At 50.1% G+C, this 20000-nt stretch overlaps 2 protein-coding genes across 2 annotated transcripts in view; both read left to right on the top strand.

The window, feature by feature from the left end:
• nxf1a (nuclear RNA export factor 1a) overlaps positions 1 to 11881 on the top strand; it is a 17778-nt gene extending 5897 nt beyond the window's left edge. Inside the window, exons 9-21 of the mRNA XM_084450659.1 lie at positions 1 to 21; positions 1848 to 1957; positions 5757 to 5793; positions 6884 to 6955; positions 9212 to 9267; positions 9920 to 10027; positions 10115 to 10173; positions 10280 to 10395; positions 10486 to 10528; positions 10665 to 10737; positions 11090 to 11272; positions 11426 to 11486; positions 11634 to 11881. The exon at positions 1 to 21 is cut by the window's left edge and continues 87 nt beyond it. Coding sequence (XP_084306785.1) covers positions 1 to 21; positions 1848 to 1957; positions 5757 to 5793; positions 6884 to 6955; positions 9212 to 9267; positions 9920 to 10027; positions 10115 to 10173; positions 10280 to 10395; positions 10486 to 10528; positions 10665 to 10737; positions 11090 to 11272; positions 11426 to 11486; positions 11634 to 11672 — 978 coding nt within the window. The 3' untranslated portion in view covers positions 11673 to 11881. The remainder of the gene's footprint in view (positions 22 to 1847; positions 1958 to 5756; positions 5794 to 6883; positions 6956 to 9211; positions 9268 to 9919; positions 10028 to 10114; positions 10174 to 10279; positions 10396 to 10485; positions 10529 to 10664; positions 10738 to 11089; positions 11273 to 11425; positions 11487 to 11633) is intronic.
• Positions 11882 to 12183: 302 nt separating this feature from the next.
• Positions 12184 to 20000, top strand: part of atg2a (autophagy related 2A) — a 20508-nt gene continuing 12691 nt past the window's right edge. Inside the window, 9 exon segments of the mRNA XM_084451015.1 lie at positions 12184 to 12658; positions 13339 to 13501; positions 13876 to 14025; positions 14745 to 14847; positions 16295 to 16433; positions 17446 to 17658; positions 17760 to 17859; positions 18974 to 19144; positions 19747 to 19886. Coding sequence (XP_084307141.1) covers positions 12488 to 12658; positions 13339 to 13501; positions 13876 to 14025; positions 14745 to 14847; positions 16295 to 16433; positions 17446 to 17658; positions 17760 to 17859; positions 18974 to 19144; positions 19747 to 19886 — 1350 coding nt within the window. The 5' untranslated portion in view covers positions 12184 to 12487.

The raw sequence follows: 20000 nt of genomic DNA, 5'->3' as shown, positions 1-20000 counted from the left end.
CTCAATCTGTCTCACAACGAGGTGAGTCTGACCGGCCCAACCCTGACCGGCCCAACCCTGACCGGCCCAACCCTGACCAATACACACACCCTGTCTGACCGGCCCAACCCTGACCAGCCGGCCCAACCCTGACCAGCACACACACCCGGTCTGACCGGCCCAACCCTGACCAGCACACACACCCTGTCTGACCGGCCCAACCCTGACCAGCACACACACCCTGTCTGACCGGCCCAACCCTGACCAGCACACACACCCTGTCTGACCGGCCCAACCCTGACCAGCACACACACCCTATCTGACCAGCCGGCTCAACCCTGACCAGCACACTCACCCTGTCTGACCAGCCGGCCCAACCCTGACCAGCACACACACCCTGTCTGACCAACCGGCCCAACCCTGACCAGCACACACACCCTGTCTGACCGGCCCAACCCTGACCAGCACACACACTCTGTCTGACCAACCGGCCCAACCCTGACCAGCACACACACACAGTCTGACCAGCCGGCCCAACCCTGACCAGCACACACTCCCTGTCTGACCAACCGGCCCAACCCTGACCAGCACACACACCCTGTCTGACCAACCGGCCCAACCCTGACCAGCACACACACTCTGTCTGACCAACCGGCCCAACCCTGACCAGCACACACACCCTGTCTGACTGGCCGGCCCAACCCTGACCAGCACACACACCCTGTCTGACCGGCTCAACCCTGACCAGCACACACACCCTGTCTGACCGGCCGGCCCAACCCTGACCAGCACACACACCCTGTCTGACCGGCCGGCTCAATCCTGACCAGCACACAAACCCTGTCTGACCAACCGGCCCAACCCTGACCAGCACACAAACCCTGTCTGACCAACCGGCCCAACCCTGACCAGCACACAAACCCTGTCTGACCGGCCGGCTCAATCCTGACCAGCACACACACCCTGTCTGACCAACCAGCACACAAACCCTGTCTGACCAACCGGCCCAACCCTGACCAGCACACACACACCCTGTCTGACCAGCCGGCCCAACCCTGACCAGCACACACACCCTGTCTGACCGGCCGGCCCAACCCTGACCAGCACACACACCCTGTCTGACTGTAGTAGTAAACAGCATCCAGAGATGTGCAGGTAGCACTCCCCAGCCCAGCCCAGGGACAGAGCCTCCATTTTCTTTATTTAGCCTTTATTTATTTGGCCTCCATCTTGCCTGCTGGATGCATTTGTTTTTTTCCATTTGTAAAAAATGTGTACACACTTTTCCCACTTCATATTTTCCTTTGTTTGCTCTCTTATCTTTATCATAACAAAACAAACACACCATCTATCTGTTCATGTCCTCGCTGCTCAACCCTCAACTCCTCTCTTTCTCTGCATCTGTCCTCCCCTGTTCTGGGTTTCTATCTGCTGTCCTCTGTTCTGGGTTTCTATCTGTCCCCTGTTCTGGGTTTCTATCTGTCCTCTGTTCTGGGTTTCTATCTGTCCTCTGTTCTGGGTTTCTATCTGTCCTCCTCTGTTCTGGGTTTCTATCTGTCCTCCTCTGTTCTGGGTTTCTATCTGTCCTCTGTTCTGGGTTTCTATCTGTCCTCTGTTCTGGGTTTCTATCTGTCCTCCTCTGTTCTGGGTTTCTATCTGTCCTCCTCTGTTCTGGGTTTCTATCTGTCCTCCTCTGTTCTGGGTTTCTATCTGTCCTCCTCTGTTCTGGGTTTCTATCTGTCCTCCTCTGTTCTGGGTTTCTATCTGTCCTCCTCTGTTCTGGGTTTCTATCTGTCCTCCTCTGTTCTGGGTTTCTATCTGTCCTCCTCTGTTCTGGGTTTCTATCTGCTGTCCTCTGTACTGGGCAGCTGAAGTCGGAGCGTGACCTGGATCGGTTGAAAGGGTTGAAGTTGGTTGAGCTGTGGTTGGAGCAGAACCCTCTGTGTGACCTCTTCAAGGACCAGCCCTCCTACATCAGGTCAGTGTGGGGTTGTTGGGGCTAGCCCATCAGGTCAGTGTGGGGTTGTTGGGGCTAGCCCGGAGGACCAGCCCTCCTACGTCAGGTCAGTGTGGGGTTGTTGGGGCTAGCCCATCAGGTCAGTGTGGGGTTGTTGGGGCTAGCCCATCAGGTCAGTGTGGGGTTGTTGGGGCTAGCCCATCAGGTCAGTGTGGGGTTGTTGGGGCTAGCCCATCAGGTCAGTGTGGGGTTGTTGGGGCTAGCCCGGAGGACCAGCCCTCCTACGTCAGGTCAGTGTGGGGTTGTTGGGGCTAGCCCATCAGGTCAGTGTGGGGTTGTTGGGGCTAGCCCGGAGGATCAGCCCTCCTACATCAGGTCAGTGTGGGGTTGTTGGGGCTAGCCCGGAGGACCAGTCCTCCTACGTCAGGTCAGTGTGGGGTTGTTGGGGCTAGCCCATCAGGTCAGTGTGGGGTTGTTGGGGCTAGCCCATCAGGTCAGTGTGGGGTTGTTGGGGCTAGCCCATCAGGTCAGTGTGGGGTTGTTGGGGCTAGCCCGGAGGACCAGCCCTCCTACGTCAGGTCAGTGTGGGGTTGTTGGGGCTAGCCCATCAGGTCAGTGTGGGGTTGTTGGGGCTAGCCCGGAGGGGACGTGTGTAGGAAGAATTATTAAACCCTTACCAATGGATCCCCATGGGAGTGTAGATCTGTAGGCAATGTTGCAATACTGACAAATACTATTATGAGCGATGACCCATTTGACTCTGTATTACATTACAGTACAGTTATTTAGCAGACGCTTTTATCCGAAGCGACTAACAATAATTGCATTTAACGTAGGAAAAGCCAAAGTACTACTACTCACCAGAACTCACAAGTGCATCTCCTTTCTAAAACAAGTAACTAAGAGCATAATCTACTGCTGGAGGCAAAATGAAGAATAGCCATCTAAAATACAATAGGTGCTTAAGAGGGAGGATCGTTGTAGTACGTCTTGACGAAATGTGCGACTGCTGTCCTGACGTCAGCGGGCAGTTCGTTCTACCGGTGCATGGCCAGGACAGAGAAGAGCTGTGACCGTGTCGATCGACCGCAGGGGCCTCGGAGTGACGGGTCACCCCGAGGTAGCAGAGCGTAGCGGTCGGGAGGGGATGTAGGGTTTGACCATGGCCTGGAGGTAGGAGGGGGCTGTTCCTTTCATTGCCCTGTAGGCTAGCGCCAGAGTTTTAAACTGGATGCGGGCCGCTACAGGGAGCCAGTGTAGGGAACGGAGGAGGGAAGTTGTGTGGTAGAACTTGGGGTGGTTGAACACCAGGCGAGCAGCAGCTTTCTGGACAAGTTCCAGGGGTTTAATGGCTGACGCCGGGGCCCCAGCAAGGAGGGGGTTGCAGTAGCCCAGGCGGGAGATGACCAGGGCCTGGATGAGCACCTGTTGTATCTGTGAAGAGTTTGAGGGTTTGGATGTTTGAAACGGATAGATGGCTATGGTGTATCTCTTCTTTCATAGTGTAAAAGCGACAGGAAAGGGACTGGGTAGCCAGCTATGTTGAAAGGAGAGAAGAAATTGTACAGTATGGTCATCTGTACCATCTGAGAGCGTGTGTGTGGCTGTGTGCTTTTGGGTGTTGAGGAACTGTAAATATTAACTGTAAATATTTTCCTATTTTTGCTTCCTGGCCAGGCCTTTTGATCACTTCTTTTCTTTTCCCAGTTCAGTTCCACACATTCTGTGTTCCCTTGTTTTCACAGGGAGGAACAGGTTTGTGGTCCTCAAAGAAAGGCTTCACAAATGGCGTCACTCAAAGTTTTGTTTCTCCTTTCCAGCGTGAGCGGAGGGGCTTGTCCTGTCTTCTCCCTGTCGTTAATAACTATCTTTATTCCGTCAGTGCTTCTGCAGGGTCTTGTCTTCATTCAGTCAGTGCTGTTGTTCTCATCACCCCCACTGCTGACGAACCAGAGCGTCTCCCTGCTAATCTCAGCGTAGCCTTCTTTAAGCTCCGTGATCCAGTGACGCTGCATGGCTCAGCTAGTCACAATCACAATACCTTTATTGCCATTGTACTTTTATATGAATAGGATTTTTTTTCCAACACTGTGGTCAGGGACTGTCTGGGAGAAAATCCAGAATGGGAACCAAACCCACTCAAAACACCTTTGAGTGAAATTCCCATCTACAGTAGATACTGTAATTACCGATGACAGTCCTATTCTCTGAAATTGACGAGGGTTTGGACTCTGCCTCTGATGACTAAGACCAATAAAAGTCTTTTCCCTTCTCACCACAATCCTCATTCACCACAATCCTCATCCAATAGGCACGCTGCATAATATGGCCAGTAGGGAAGGCTGGTTAGCCAATGACGGGTAAGATCCCACCTTGAGTTACCGGGACAACCTAAGGCAGGCACAGTCACGATTACTGGTCCGACGGCCGATGGCGAGGAGACGAAGTGCCACAGCAGGAGACTGCAGCCAGACGGAAGCCATTGGGTTGAGAAGGAGAGGGGAAAGTGATGTCAACAAACTGACGCTGACTAAAACATGGTCAAGTCAAGCGGCCTCGTAGCAAGGGGTCGTCCTTGACTGTTACGGAGGCAATGGCAGCTCTCAGTGGTTTAGAAAACAAAATGTGGGTTGCTTCCCTCTGGGCGAGGGGGAGGCAGGAGCAAAATGGACGATGGGAAACGTGCCTCTTTTTTTTTTTTAGCACGGTAAATGTGTGTGAAATTCCCATTGGTTGGGTGTTCAGAAGCTCCCATGTGAAACCTGCCTGTTCCCACGCTGAGGCTGGGATCCACAACCAGACAGAGAGAGATCAAGACCAGGGCCGTCTTCATTACTGCTTCAGCCCTGCGTCCAGACACCGGGGTCCAAATTGAGTAGACGGCTGTAGTCAGTCACTCGTTTTCAGGAATGGCCGCTCCACTGGACACGGTCTAGTTCACGCTCACAGCACCCGCCATGGGGAGGAGGAGGAGGAGGAGGAGGAGGAGGAGGAGGAAGCAGATGGCTAGTTGTGCGTTGGGCCTCTAGAGACTGGCGGAGCGCTCTGGCTGGTCTGTTCTGGGGCTGCTGGGTTCAGCCTTCGCTGTCTTTCCTTCTCTCACATTCTTCTTCTTCTGTGGTAGAATGGACCCGACATGCATTAACCTTCCCCACTTTATTAACAGCTGGATATAAATGTTAAAGAACACTTGAGTCATGTGTGCATGGGGGAGATTATTGTGTGCGGGGGGGGGGGGAGTGTGTGTGTGTGTGTGTGTGTGTGTGTGTGTGTGTGTGTGTGTGTGTGTGTGTGAGAAAAGCGCGTTGAGAGTGAGGATGAGAGGACTGTGTGTGTGCTTGTTCCTGTGGCAGAAGCTCAGTATGTTGCCCTCTGGGTAAATCTGCTGGTGAGTAAACGAGGCCAGGTAAGTCCACTCTGGGTGGGGGGGGGGAGCTCACGCAGGGGGCGAGCTCACGCGGGGGACGAGCTCACGCAGGGGACGGCATGAGACTAGACTGTGAATATTGTGTTTGAAGAGGAGAATGGAGAGGACTCACAACAGAATAGTATTCGTATTCAGTGCTGTGCTGACGGTGGAGAGTACCGCTCATCCTTATGGAAATGACAGACCTGGCAGTTGTTTTTGTTGATGATATTCTGTGTATCTGAGGACATGATGTAACTGGTCTGACACAATGTAACTGGTCTAAGGAGTACAGCATGTAGTATTTTGTGACTGAGAGCGTGAATAAGAATAAAAGAATAAGGTCTGACGTGTGCTTGATGAGTGTGTGTGTGTGTGTGGTGTTTTTACCCTTCTTGTTCTCTTTTGTACCAGTGCCGTAAGACAGAGGTTCCCCAGGCTTCTCAAACTGGTAAGGCCTGTCTTGTGTAAATGTTGTTCTGTTTGACTAGTTCCTGGCCACCATTACGCCTCCAGCTGCGCAGCTCTTTAATCATTACCTCTATCTCCCTGGTCGTTAACGGAGGCAGCGGGGATAATAATCAACTTCCTGCTTCTATTCCTGGCGCTCAAAGCAAACCAGGATCCCCTTTTTGTGGATCTGAGCACCGTGCTGGATTATCACTGACGAGTCACCTAATGCCCCGTAACACTCCGGCTTAGTAGGAAGCAGACACTAGGGCTGCACCTAATGATTATTTTTCTAACGATTAATCTAGCGATTTATATTTTCGATTAGTCGATTAATCTGACGACTAACAATTATTTTAATTATTATTTTATTGATTAATTAATATAACACTTAATTTACCCCAAATAAACATAAAATGTTCTCATTAATATTTCGATATTTTATTCAATCTTCTGTTAACAACGAAATGTAACAAGAAACAAAGTAGCTGCACTGCAGGGCATTATAAAAGTTGCAAAATTTCAAATTTCTAGCCAAACCATTTAACTGGCGAATGATTGCCTTAAATTACTAACCCATGTTTGTATAATTTTAGCTGTGTGGGTAGGGCTACCAGATTTTCAAATGTTATTTTACATTGAAACAAAACATTTTTAACCACCCAGTTGGTTAAGCTCTGTGTTGAATGTGCCTTTTCTCTTTAGTCTGTCATAGAAATTGTAGTTTCACTCCTACCTCCCTCAACCTTTCACATGCAAAACCCCTAGCTGTGCTAACCTCATTTATAACAGGATGACCTCTCCAGGAGGTCGACACCCCAGACCTTCAGTCTGGCCTACAGTAACCTTCCTTTGTTCCATTGTCCCTGAAACCTATTCAAGATTTACCGCCCTTTCTAATATCACGTCTCAACTCTTGTCCATTGATGATGATGTCCGCCATTTCTTATGACGTGTACAGATGGGTTAGCCAATCACATCCCTGGAAGCGTCATACCTGTGTATTGCTTTGAATATAAGGCCATCTCTTCCATCTTTGTTCAGGATCTCTCACTGCTCTGTGTTTTGGTGTTGTCTTTGCTGCTCTGCAGGACGGCCACGACCTCCCCCCTCCAATAGGCTTTGATGTGGAAACCCCCACCACCATCATCCCCCCCTGCAAGGTAAGAACTCAGCTCACCAACACACTGAACACGTAGCAGCCCGTCTGCTCACTGGATCGGGGTTTGTGGCTTCTCTTCAGCTGGTTGGGAGAGGGGGTGAGGGTTGGGTGAGGGTTGGGAGAGGGTGTGAGGGTTGGGAGAGGGTGTGAGGGTTGGGAGAGGGCTGGGAGAGGGTGTGAGGGTTGGGTGAGGGTTGGGAGAGGGTGTGAGGGTTGGGAGAGGGCTGGGAGAGGGTGTGAGGGTTGGGAGAGGGTTGGGAGAGGGTGTGAGGGTTGGGAGAGGGTGTGAGGGTTGGGTGAGGGTTGGGAGAGGGTGTGAGGGTTGGGAGAGGGCTGGGAGAGGGTGTGAGGGTTGGGTGAGGGTTGGGAGAGGGTGTGAGGGTTGGGAGAGGGTGTGAGGGTTGGGAGAGGGTGTGAGGGTTGGGAGAGGGTGTGAGGGTTGGGAGAGGGTGTGAGGGTTGGGTGAGGGTTGGGAGAGGGTGTGAGGGTTGGGGGAGGGTGTGAGGGTTGGGAGAGAGTGTGAGGGTTGGGGGAGGGTTGGGAGAGGGTGTGAGGGTTGTGTGAGGGTTGGGAGAGGGTGTGAGGGTTGTGTGAGGGTGGGGAGAGGGTGTGAGGGTTGGGAGAGGGTGTGAGGGTTGGGAGAGGTGGGGAGAGGGTGTGAGGGTTGGGAGAGAGTGTGAGGGCTGGGAGAGGGTGTGAGGGTTGGGAGAGGGTGTGAGGGTTGGGAGAGGGTGTGGGGGTTGGGAGAGGTTGGGAGAGAGTGTGAGGGTTGGGAGAGAGTGTGAGGGCTGGGAGAGGGTGTGAGGGTTGGGAGAGGGTGTGAGGGTTGGGAGAGGGTGTGAGGGTTGGGAGAGGGTGTGAGGGTTGGGAGAGGGTGTGAGGGTTGGGAGAGGGTGTGAGAGGGTGTGAGGGTTGGGAGAGGTTGGGAGAGAGTGTGAGGGTTGGGAGAGGGGTTGGGAGAGAGTGTGAGGGTCGGGAGAGGGTGTGAGGGTTGGGAGAGGGGTTGGGAGAGAGTGTGAGGGCTGGGAGAGGGTGTGAGGGTTGGGAGAGGTTGTGAGGGTTGGGAGAGGGTGTGAGGGTTGGGTGAGGGCTGGGAGAGGGTGTGAGGGTGAGGGTTGGGAGAGGGTGTGAGGGTTGGGAGAGGGTAGGGAGGGTGTGAGGGTTGGGGGAGGGTGTGAGGGTTGGGAGAGGGTGTGAGGGTGGGGAGAGGGTGTGAGGGTTGGGAGAGGGTGTGAGGGTTGGGAGAGGGTGTGAGGGCTGGGAGAGGGTGTGAGGGTGAGGGTTGGGAGAGGGTGTGAGGGTTGGGAGAGGGTGTGAGGGTTGGGAGAGGGTGTGAGGGCTGGGAGAGGGTGTGAGGGTTGGGAGAGGGTGTGAGGGTTGGGAGAGGGTAGGGAGGGTGTGAGGGTTGGGGGAGGGTGTGAGGGTGGGGAGAGGGTGTGAGGGTTGGGAGAGGGTGTGAGGGTCGGGAGAGGGTTGGGAGGGTTGAGAGGGTGTGAGGGTTGGGAGAGGGTGTGAGGGTTGGGTGAGGGTGTGAGGGTTGGGGGAGGGTGTGAGGGTTGGGAGAGGGTGTGAGGGTTGGGTGAGGGTGTGAGGGTTGGGAGAGGGTGTGAGGGTGGGGAGAGGGTGTGAGGGTTGGGAGAGAGGGTGTGAGGGTTGGGAGAGGGTGTGAGGGTTGGGAGAGAGGGTGTGAGGGTTGGGAGAGGGTGTGAGGGTTGGGAGAGGGTGTGAGGGTGGGGAGAGGGTGTGAGGGTTGGGAGAGAGGGTGTGAGGGTTGGGAGAGGGTGTGAGGGTTGGGAGAGGGTGTGAGGGTTGGGTGAGGGTTGGGAGAGGGTGTGAGGGTTGGGAGAGGGTGTGAGGGTTGGGAGAGGGTGTGAGGGTTGAGAGAGGGCTGGGAGAGGGTGTGAGGGTGGGGAGAGGGTGTGAGGGTGGGGAGAGGGTGTGAGGGTTGGGAGAGGGCTGGGAGAGGGTGTGAGGGTTGAGAGAGGGCTGGGAGAGGGTGTGAGGGTGGGGAGAGGGTGTGAGGGTGGGGAGAGGGTGTGAGGGTTGGGAGAGGGTGTGAGGGTTGGGAGAGGGTGTGAGGGTTGGGAGAGGGTGTGAGGGTTGGGAGAGGGTGTGAGGGTTGGGAGAGGGTGTGAGGGTGGGAAGAGGGTGTGAGGGTTGGGAGAGGGTGTGAGGGTCGGGAGAGGGTGTGAGGGTGGGAAGAGGGTGTGAGGGTTGGGGGAGGGTCTGACGATGCTGTCTCCTCTCACCACTCCAGGGCAGCTGTTTTGGTTCTGATGAAATCAAGGTCCTCATCTTGCGGTTTCTGCAACAGTGAGTAAATGTCATATATATATAATCCTCTCCCTGCCGGTCTATATATGTAAATGTTGTCCTCTCCTTGCCGGTCTATATATGTAAATATTGTCCTCTCCCTGCCGGTCTATATATGTAAATATTGTCCTCTCCCTGCCGGTCTATATATGTAAATGTTGTCCTCTCCCTGCCAGTCTATATATGTAAATGTTGTCCTCTCCCTGTCGGTCTATATATATAAATATTGTCCTCTCCCTGTCGGTCTATATATGTAAATGTTGTCCTCTCCCTGCCGGTCTATATATGTAAATGTTGTCCTCTCCCTGCCGGTCTATATATGTAAATGTTGTCCTCTCCCTGCCGGTCTATATATGTAAATGTTGTCCTCTCCCTGCCGGTCTATATATGTAAATGTTGTCCTCTCCCTGCCGGTCTATATATGTAAATGTTGTCCTCTCCCTGCCGGTCTATATATGTAAATGTTGTCCTCTCCCTGCCGGTCTATATATGTAAATGTTGTCCTCTCCCTGCCGGTCTATATATGTAAATGTTGTCCTCTCCCTGCCGGTCTATATATGTAAATATTGTCCTCTCCCTGCCGGTCTATATATGTAAATGTTGTCCTCTCCCTGCCGGTCTATATATGTAAATGTTGTCTTCTCCCTGTCAGGTACTACAGCATCTACGACGCGGGGGACAGACAGCCTCTTCTGGACGCCTACCATGATGGTGCCTCTTTCTCACTCAGCACACCCTACTCCAACCAGAATCCGTCCAGGTAGAGATTACACACACACACACACACACACACACACATATATATGCACACGTAAGACTTAACAGTAACACTTGTTTTGCATTACAGATGCAGTCTGGGAGAGTACCATAAAGACAATAGGAATCTCAAGAGGATCAAAGAGCCATGTGAGTATCCCAATTAACGTTTTAGCATTTAATGGAGTCTAAAGACCCTTGAACAGGCTTCTCAATTGTGTCTCACTCTGTGTGCACCTTTTAACGCTCCCCTCAGCTGCGCGGTTCCGCTTGCTCAAACACACGCGCCTAAACGTTGTGGCGTTACTCAACGAGCTCCCGAAAACTCAACATGACACAGCTTCCTTCAACGTTGACGTCAACACGTACACAGTAAGGCATTGTGGGATTTCTGCATACTGTTCTTGTTTGCTTTCCTACTGTTTGTTGTGGGTTTAATCTGGGCTCACCTTTCTTTTCCAGAGCACATTACTGTCATTCACAGTCAGCGGAGTGTTCAAAGAAGGTAGGTGTTGTTCCCGCGGTCGTAAACTACACTTGCTATTCTGAGAACATATTAGCGCAGTCTGTGAGGTTAGGTTTAGGGTTAGGTGTGAATTTTGTTAACCGGTGTGCCCTGATTGGTCCGTTCCCTCCTCCAGTTGATGGCAAATCTGGAGACTCAGTCAGGGCCTTCTCTCGGGTCTTCATCGCTGTGCCTGCTGGGACTTCTGGGTAAGGCTAATGAGGTCCCTAGTTCCCCCTCCTCCGTTTAAAGGGGGGCTGTCTGTTTGTGCTGGTTGAATGTGCTGGTTGTGCTGGTTGTTTGTGCTGTCTGTGCTGGTTGTGTAATTGTTCCAGCTTCTGCTCTTTATTTCGAATAAGCCATATGTGGTTCAACCACATTATGTATCTTGAAACTGATCTCTTGGCCAGGTTCCCTGTGTAAAATAGGAAATACATGTTCCATTGCTCTCTGAAAACGAGATATAAGGATGAAACGAGGCCTAAAACTTCGATCCTCATAAGTCAAAAAGCAAACATAAAACTGGACCTTAAAGATTGAACTGTCCGTCTTCCTCTTCAGTCTGTCCATAGTGAACGATGAGCTGTTTGTGCGCAGCGCGACCACAGAGGAGCTCCGGCGAGCGTTCGTGGCCCCGGCGCCCACGCCCTCCAGCAGCCCCGTGCCCAGCCTCTCCGCCGCCCAGCAGGAGATGCTCCACGCCTTCTCCCTCACGTCCGGGATGAACCTGGAGTGGTCCCAGAAGTAAATGTTGTGTGTTTGTGTGTGTGTGTTCATGGGTGGATCTGTGTGGATCCTTAGGGATCTAGATTCTGGAGCAGTGAATTGATACTCTGCTCCTTTTATGTCGTGTAGAATTATTCGGCATTTCTTAATCGTCGACCGGTTCTGTTTCAGGTGTCTTCAGGACAACGAGTGGGATTTCAACAGAGCCGCACAGATCTTCACGCAACTGAAGGTAACATCAGTCGACTGTGATTTCATACACTTTTTGGTTGTTGCTACTGACTTGTACATTTTGATGTGAGTTATGGTCTACCACTTTCAAATTGTATACTTTGACATCTCTCACTTGATCTAACAGAGATGTTCTGCTCTCCCACAGACTGATGGCAAGATCCCAGATGTCGCTTTCATAAAGTGAATAGTTGGACACTACTTACTGTGGATTATTGAGTTTAATTATTAAATATTATTGCATAGTTTTATATGGACTTTTTTGATCCTGTTTTTGTTTGCCTTAGTTTTATGGAAGTAGAATATGCTTCAAGAAGTCTGACTATTATTGTGTCACAGCTGTTCTTTGTTTGATAAAATTAAGTTTTAAAATGTTTGTATATAGTTTTCATAGGAATAAAGTCAGTGTTGTTTACGCCTTTTTATTATTGGAATTTGGGGGAAGGGGGTACATAAAGCACACACTGTCTCATTACTAATTACTATATTTCACTTAGTTTTAAGAAAAGGTTTGTAGCATGGTAGACTATAGCCATAGCCCCATGGGTCTCTCAAAACCAAGCACTTAAAACCGACCTTCCAAAGATGGCGTCTATTTCACTCCCTGTTCCGGGTTTTGGTGACCATGACGCAATGACGCACCGCCCGTCCCTGCCATACCATCAGTTCACGTATGAAAACAATAAACAACCCTGAAACTGGAGATATGCGAAAGGACTCGTCACCCTGTTTTTATACAAATATAGTAAAACGATGAACTAAAACAAGCAAAGATCGCAAGAATAACATCTCCTTAAACGAAACTCGACCTTCATCGGTCTTGACACAAAGGATTTTTGGTTTTATTCAAAGGGAGACGAAGAGTAACGGTTAACCCCCTTCCTTAGCCCCCCAGCCAGCTCAGCTCGTAGTACACTTTGTTTTCCTTGTTATGCAGCTGACAGTGGAGCGTTTTCACACTCGTCCAGCTCTTCTCTCCCCCACCCCGACCTCTCTGGCCCCATGTCTCGCTGGCTGTTCCCCTGGTCGGGCTCGATCAAGAAGCGGGCCTGTCGGTACCTCCTGCAGCACTACCTCGGACACTTCCTCCAGGAAAGACTGAGTCTGGAACAGCTGAGTTTGGACCTCTACAACGGCAGTGGGGTCATCACGAAAATCAACCTCGATGTTGGGGTAAGTTCGTCCAAACACGGCATGACCATCGAGAAGGTGTGCTCCTTTATGTGCCTCATGGCTCAAGCAACTATTTCGCAATTTTGGACGTAAGAATAACAACAAATGTCCGCGTCACGTCCCACGAATTCATGGAACAGCGGTTCCTAGAAGAAAAACATGACCCGACATCTAGGAATAAATCACCCCAAGAAGGGTCACTCACGTCAGTACTGGTGTGTGAAAGGGTTTAAACGTTACTGCACCCTCCTTATAATAAATAAAATAACTTAATGGCCCGCTACCCAGCAAACACGCAACGTCAGGGAGACGTTCAGATCATGTCTTAATAACGTCCGTCGGTCCTGAACCCCGTTTGTTCGTCTGCTGGACCCCTCAATATTCACACGTCTGGCTTGGACCCCTCTAAGACGTCTGTGGACGTGCAGAACGGGTTCAATATCTGAACGTCTAAAATAAACTTTCATTCTGGCTCCTAATTGGATGTCTTTGGACGTCCGAAAAAGACGTCTAAAAGACATCTTCTAGACGTGTCTTTGCTCAGTGGGTAGGCTGCGATCATGTTCAGTTTCATCCCAAGACATTGCTTTCCACTTAACACCACCCCTGCCAATGTTGATCCAATCGCACCCTAAATGTCTCTCTCACGTCACCCCCTGTCCTTTCTTCCTCACCCCCAGGCGGTCAACGAGCTGTTGGAATCCATCGGGGCACCTCTGGAGATTGTGGACGGCTTCGTGAACAGTATAACTGTGACAATTCCCTGGGCGGCGCTTGTGACCGACCACTGCACCCTTGTTGTTTCTGGCCTCCAGATAACATGTCGGCCCAAGTATCGGACCAGTGAGTTCCCTCCCCGCATAGCAGGCCGTCCGAGAGACTGATGACGGTCCCTTTGTGACCTGGTTGTTCTCTGAATTCCTCTGCATAGCTGTCATTGTACTGTGGGTAGTTGAGGGTAGTTGTGGGTGGTAATGATACTTGGGAAGAGGTGCACCGAGGCTTACAGTATTTCTGACTAAGCTAAACAAATAAGCAGGGAGGTTCCATGACGCTCTCTCCACCAAAGGCCTCGCACAACAACACCCAAAATGGGTTCCATGTGATTGTGTTGGACAATATGAATTGGCAGTCATACAGGAGAGCCCATGAGTCATTTATGAGCCTAGTATCGCGAGCAACGGGGGAGTGCAAGTCATTATATCCTTTGTCTTTAGGTGGGGGCTGGGATTCCCAAGGCTGGTCCTCTTCCATGACCTCCAGCATGCAGCTGGCCCAGGAGTGCCTGAAGGACCCCCCTGAGGCGTCCGAGGAGCCGCCCGCAGCACTGGAGGGGCTGGAGATGTTCGCACAAACCATTGAGACGGGTGAGAGAGAGAGAGAGAGAGAGCATGTGTGTTTCAGGCGGTCATATTTGCAAGTCCTAAACTAACATTATGCTTCCTCAATTCAGTCTCAACATCTCATACATCCTGATTGGGATCACGGCTCCTTTGAGATTATACTCATACATACGCTCCCCTATCTTTGAGTCCCCCTGTTTTGAAGAGCTTCACTTTGCGAATACGATCCATCGTTGTTGTTGTTGTAGTGTATTTCAAAAGCATAATCTTTGTGTGGAACAGAACTTCAAGGAGGCCAAAAACGTTGAATCAACAATTTATTGAGCTGACCTTGTCATCGAGGTGCCGACTTTATATCCTGGGTTCAGGCCAGGAATCAGATGACAAACAAATTTGCATACAAGGAATGTTCATTAACACATGCATTGTCCCAAACGGTCAACTGAATGGTCTTTGCATCAGATTAGCTCTGCCCCCCTCGGATACAGGGGCTTTCTGTGTCCCCCTAGGATCATGTTACAAACTGTAGGCTATACTCACTTCACAAGCAACCATTTGCTGTCTTATTGACTCAGGGACAAAGAACATCTGTTTTAACTCACATGTTAAACTCCTTATGTTCCTAGTAAAGTGAAGTTTATTCATTATTCTAATAAAATTATTACAACATGAGAGTAATACAGTATATGATTGATGTAATACAGGATACAGATATACGACATTGTTGTTTACTGTGTGTGCAGTGCTGCGTCGGATCAAAGTCACCTTCCTGGACACCATCGTCCGCATTGAGCACCAGCCCCAGGACCTGGACACGGGCATCGCCTTAGAGGTGCACATCAAATGGTAGGTATACACACACACACACACACACACACTTACACACAAATACAACAACTCTACATTTGACTAGAGTGTGTCAGTCTCACATATTGTAGCTCCTCTCCTTGTTTCCTGTCCTCAGGTATCAGTGAGGCCTGTTTCCTTCCTTAGACCCCGCCCCCCCCCCCCCCAACAGCTTAGCTAGCTTAAAGGACAATGCTCGTTTTTGACAACCTGGACCTTATTTATGACATATTACCTCATATTACCTGTGGTGGTTTTTCACATGCCTCTGTAATATGATCTTTAGAAACGTATTTCGAAACGAAATAGCTTCCTCACTTGCTCCAGCAGGCATGCGCACAGCGTGCTGGAGTAACGATTGCACGCTGTGCGAGGAAGCTATTTCGTTTCGAAAGACGTTTCTAAAGATCATATTACAGAGGCATGTGAAAAACCACCACAGGCCTATGCTCTATGTAAGCACAACTAGCGATTCATGAAGACAGATTGATGAAAACAACCGTTTCGCGGCAGAAAATACATGGATATACTGGCTTGCGCTGGATTTTAAATTTCTTCTACATGCCTCCGAACTACACCAAAGTGATCTCGGTGAGTCAAACGTCTTATAATATGTCGTAAATAAGGTCCAGGTTGTCAAAAACGAGCATTGTCCTTTTAAGACCATAGTTGGTATGTTAACCTACTTAGGCCAACAAATGTGATTTGGATTGTGATCATCCATAAAGCTAGTTTGAGGGTGGAGGTTCACACTGAGGGATGTGGGTCTCGGGGAGAGAGAGGGTTGAGGGTTTGCTACCTGCTCCTCGACTCACGAGTCGGTCTCTAAACGCAGCGCTCAACTAGAGGCTGAAGACATTCATCCAGGTTTCTTCACTAAAAATGGGTGGAAACAATTTTGAGAGATTGAAAAAAAAAAAAGCTGCATTGCAGAACCAAGCCAAGGTCTTTAGGGCGGTCCTTCCTGATGGGGCGGTGAATGATTAGTTTTGTTTTGATTCTCCAGTCCAGTTTGTTTGGAGGATGTCTGGAGAGGCGGGTCCTTCACCCTGTTGGAGATCTGGGCAGGACGCTCTCTTGGTCACTTTCTTTTTTGATCACTTTGGATGCATGTTATGACGCTTGTTCTTTTTTTTCTGTTTTTGTCTTTGTCTTTTTTCAAATAGTTTGTGCTCAGTCATTGTTTTGTGGTGATGTTCTACACTTCTGTAAAGGGAAACTGATGCTGTTTTACGATGTCTTTGTGCACGCCGTTATTCAATCAAATAAAAAAAAGAGCATCACCCTTTAGAGATGTAGGCAGTGGTTCTGATTGGTCGCGTCGGTTTTCCGCGCTGTTCTAGCGACGGTTTTGGATGGAGACGCCTCCAGACTTTGGGCGGCGGAGAGACTGGCGAGAGAGAGACTAACCTGTATTGTTGTGTGTTGCTCGCCGCGGCGCCGGCAGGCTGGAGTACTGCGACGAGGCCGTGAGAGACCCCAGCAGCCAGACGCCCGTGGACCTCCACCAGCCGCCCGCCTTCCTGCACAAGATCCTGCAGCTCAGCGCCCTGCAGCTGCTGTACGAGAACACGGGCGGGCCACAGGTACACACACACACACACACACACACACAAGCCCTTTCTCTGGTACTAACACACACACACACTCTCCCGGACACACACACCCACCAGGGTTTCCGTTAGAGAAAATTGGTACCGGTCAATGTGTCCGGGAAGATTAGACTTTTCCGGACAAACTGGAGAAATTCCGGTCATTATAATATAATATGCCTATTATAGGTGTTTGTCACGGTGATTGGCTGTTGTGTAGCTTATATATGCCATTTATTGTCTTGTTTCGCATCCATATGATTAAATGTGTGATAGGCTGTCATGATTCCATGCGCTAGGCCTATATGTAGGCTAATTGCACAGCCACAAAAATAGTCACCTTTGAATTGCTACTCTAGGCTAGAACATGAATGTTTATTTCAATTGCATGAATCGGATTTGAGGATGTAGGCTAATTGGTTTGGGATTCGCGACAGTAGCCTAATATGTGTTTACCAATTTCTCTTTCCAGTTTTACCCTTTTTATCAATAAAACAGCGTCATTATTACCACGGACATCGCAGTAGGCTATGAGGATGAGGACATAACTGTTGAGAAACAACTGATAGGCGGGCTGGGCTAAATAAAGAAATGCCACAATGCATGTCTAGATATAGAACATTTTTATTTAAAAGTGCAAGAGGTTACGCAACATGTACAAAATGAATTGGCCTATTCATTTTTTTATATTCAAAAGGAATCATAATATATGGAAATTTAATTGTAGCCTATTGTAAGCCTAATACAATTAGGGGGAATTATTTTGTCCGGACATTATGACCGGAGAGATTTTAATATATCGGACTTCAACGGATTTTTCCGGACAAAAAACGGTAATTACCGGCTAACGGAAACCCTGACACACACACACACACACATTCACCCTTCATATAGATACATAGACACTATAATCACAAACTGCACATGTTGGTCACAAGTCCATCACAGACACACACACACACGACCACAAGCTCTATCCAATCACAGAGCTCCGTCTCCTCCGCAGGGGCGTCCTTTAGCAGAGGACCCCCCGGGCACAGCTTCAGCCAGCGAGGAGGAGGAGGAGGATGAGGAGGAGGAGGATGAAGAGGAGGACCCCCCCCGCACTCCGTCCCCCGCCCCCCAGGACCACCAGCAGCCCCTCATCATCGGCAGCTGCTCCGGGTTCATGGAGACCACGGTCAAGATCAAACAGAACGACATGCTGCCCGGGCCCAAGGTGTGTGTGCGTGTGTGTGCGTGTGTGTGCGTGTGTGTGCGTGTGTGTGGGGTGCTTTAGTTTAGTTTGTGCACATACTCAGTTCTCTCTCCCTCCCTCAGTTGGAGCTGGATGGGAAGGTGGGCTGTCTCCACCTGCTGCTCTCTCCTGACCAGATAGTGCACCTGACGGACCTGCTGTCTGCCCTCTGCATCGAGACAGGTACACTGCTACAGCACACACACACACATATCCCCCCCACCCCCCACACACACATATACACCTTACATAGGTCTCCCTATACAAACACACACTTAAAGGCCCTACGAGGAGTTTCGGGAAGCGGAAGTGTTTTCCGCCCAAAAAGACTACATTTCCCATGACGAGGTAATTACATAGATCTTACTAGTAACGTTACTGTTGACAATATATAACGGTCATATTTGCTCGCGCTGTCTCTTGTCGTAGGCTTACTAGGCTTGTCGTAGGCTACTGCAGTAAATCGTTTCGTCATTCCAAGGAAGTTCTGAACGACCCGACCACAAAATAATAATCTAAAAAGAAACTACATAGAAGAAACAATATTTGTCGAAAATGGGCACATAAACAAGTGTGGGTAATGTAGATTCACCCACATTAAAATGAGACTGTTTCGTAACCAAAAATAAACTCCTTGGGGTACCTTTAAGCAATATCAGCCGAGAGGGAGTGCTGTCATACTGAGTATGAGCAGGCTGTGATTTGATCGTAGGTACGAGGCCGCATATTCATTGTAACAGCACCACCTTGAATGTGTGATTTTTGTTATACAACAGCACTGAGCCATCATTATTTTGGTCTATTTTTATGTGGGTTAGTAGTGTATGGGTTATACAGTATATATATGGGTTAGTAGTGTATGGGTAATATATATATATATATATATATATATATATATATATATATATATATATATATATATATATGGGTTAATGGTGAATGGCTATATATATACGAATAGGTGTTTAAGAGGGAGGATCCTGGTAGTACTTCTTGAAGAGGCGAGTTTTGAGCCTGCGTTGAAAGATGGGCAGCGACTCTGCTGTCCTGATGTCAGTGGGCAGTTCGTTCCACCACTGCGGGGCCAGGACAGAGAAGAGCCGTGACCGTTTTGACCCGAGGTAGCAAGAGTGTAGCGGTCTGGAGGGGGTGTAGGGTTTGACCATGGCCTGGAGGTAGGAGGGAGCTCTTCCTTTGATTACCCTGTAGGCTAGTACCAGAGTTTTAAACTGGATGCGAGCTGCTACAAAGAGCCAGTGTATATTATTATTGTTGTTGTTATTGTTGTTATCATCAGAGCCGGAGGGTAAGGGCGTTGGGGTCCACAGCAGACCCCTTGACTCTGACGACCTGCGTCTGATTGAGGAGGACCTGAGCAAGCAGCTGAGCTCCAGCCCAGGAGACGGAGACCTGGACTGGGACTGGGACCCCCACCTGGACCCCTACCTCAGCGGCCCGGACCGCGCAGGTCAGCACACCAGAGAGCCCTGCTAGGAAACAGACCGCGTGGCTGTAGAGAGAGAGAGAGAGAGAGAGAGAGTGTGTGTGTGTGTGTGCGCGTGGCTGTAGAGAGAGGGAGAGAGAGTGTGTGTGTGCGCGCGTGGCTGTAGAGAGAGAGAGAGAGAGAGAGTGTGTGTGTGTGTGTGTGTGTGTGTGTGTGTGTGTGTGTGTGTGTGTGTGTGTGTGTGTGTGTGTGTGCACGCGTGGCTGTAGAGAGAGAGAGTGTGTGTGTGTGTGTGTGTGTGCGCGTGGCTGTAGAGAGAGAGAGAGAGTGTGTGTGTGTGTAGTAGAGATGTAACGGTATGAAGTTGGAGACTGTTACTAACTTCGGTTGATGCTGGACAGTATTTACAGTGAGTTTTTCAAAGCTGGGAAATTAAACACGGTTTTAGTGATGATTTTATCGCAATAAATTCAATCAGATTTTATCGTGGTTTCTCATTATACCGGTGATCGTTACATCCCTAGTGTGTACAGTACCATACATTCCCAGTGTGTGACCGTGTGTGTGCATGTGTGACCGTGTGTGTGTGTGTGTGTGTGTGACCGTGTGTGTGTGTCCTCTCTCAGACATGTTCTTCTCCATGGGTCCGGGGATGACCAGCAGTGTGACATCAGCGCGCTCTGGCAGCGAGATGTCCGATAGCGACATGGAGTCGTCCACACACAGCCAGGCTAGCTTCACACAGGGCCTACCACTGTCGGGACAGGTACATCCTTTCGTGTGTGTGTGTGTGTGTGTGTGTGTGTGTGTGTGTGTGTGGGTGTGGGTGTGGGTGTGGGGGTGTGTGTGTGTGTGTGTGTGTGTGTGTGAGGCTGTCAGG

Source organism: Borostomias antarcticus (genome assembly GCF_949987555.1).
Source record: "Borostomias antarcticus genome assembly, chromosome: 16".
Lineage (NCBI taxonomy): Eukaryota > Metazoa > Chordata > Actinopteri > Stomiiformes > Stomiidae > Borostomias > Borostomias antarcticus.
Note: the sequence above shows the minus strand (reverse complement) of the source record. Positions and strands in the feature narration are given on the sequence as shown.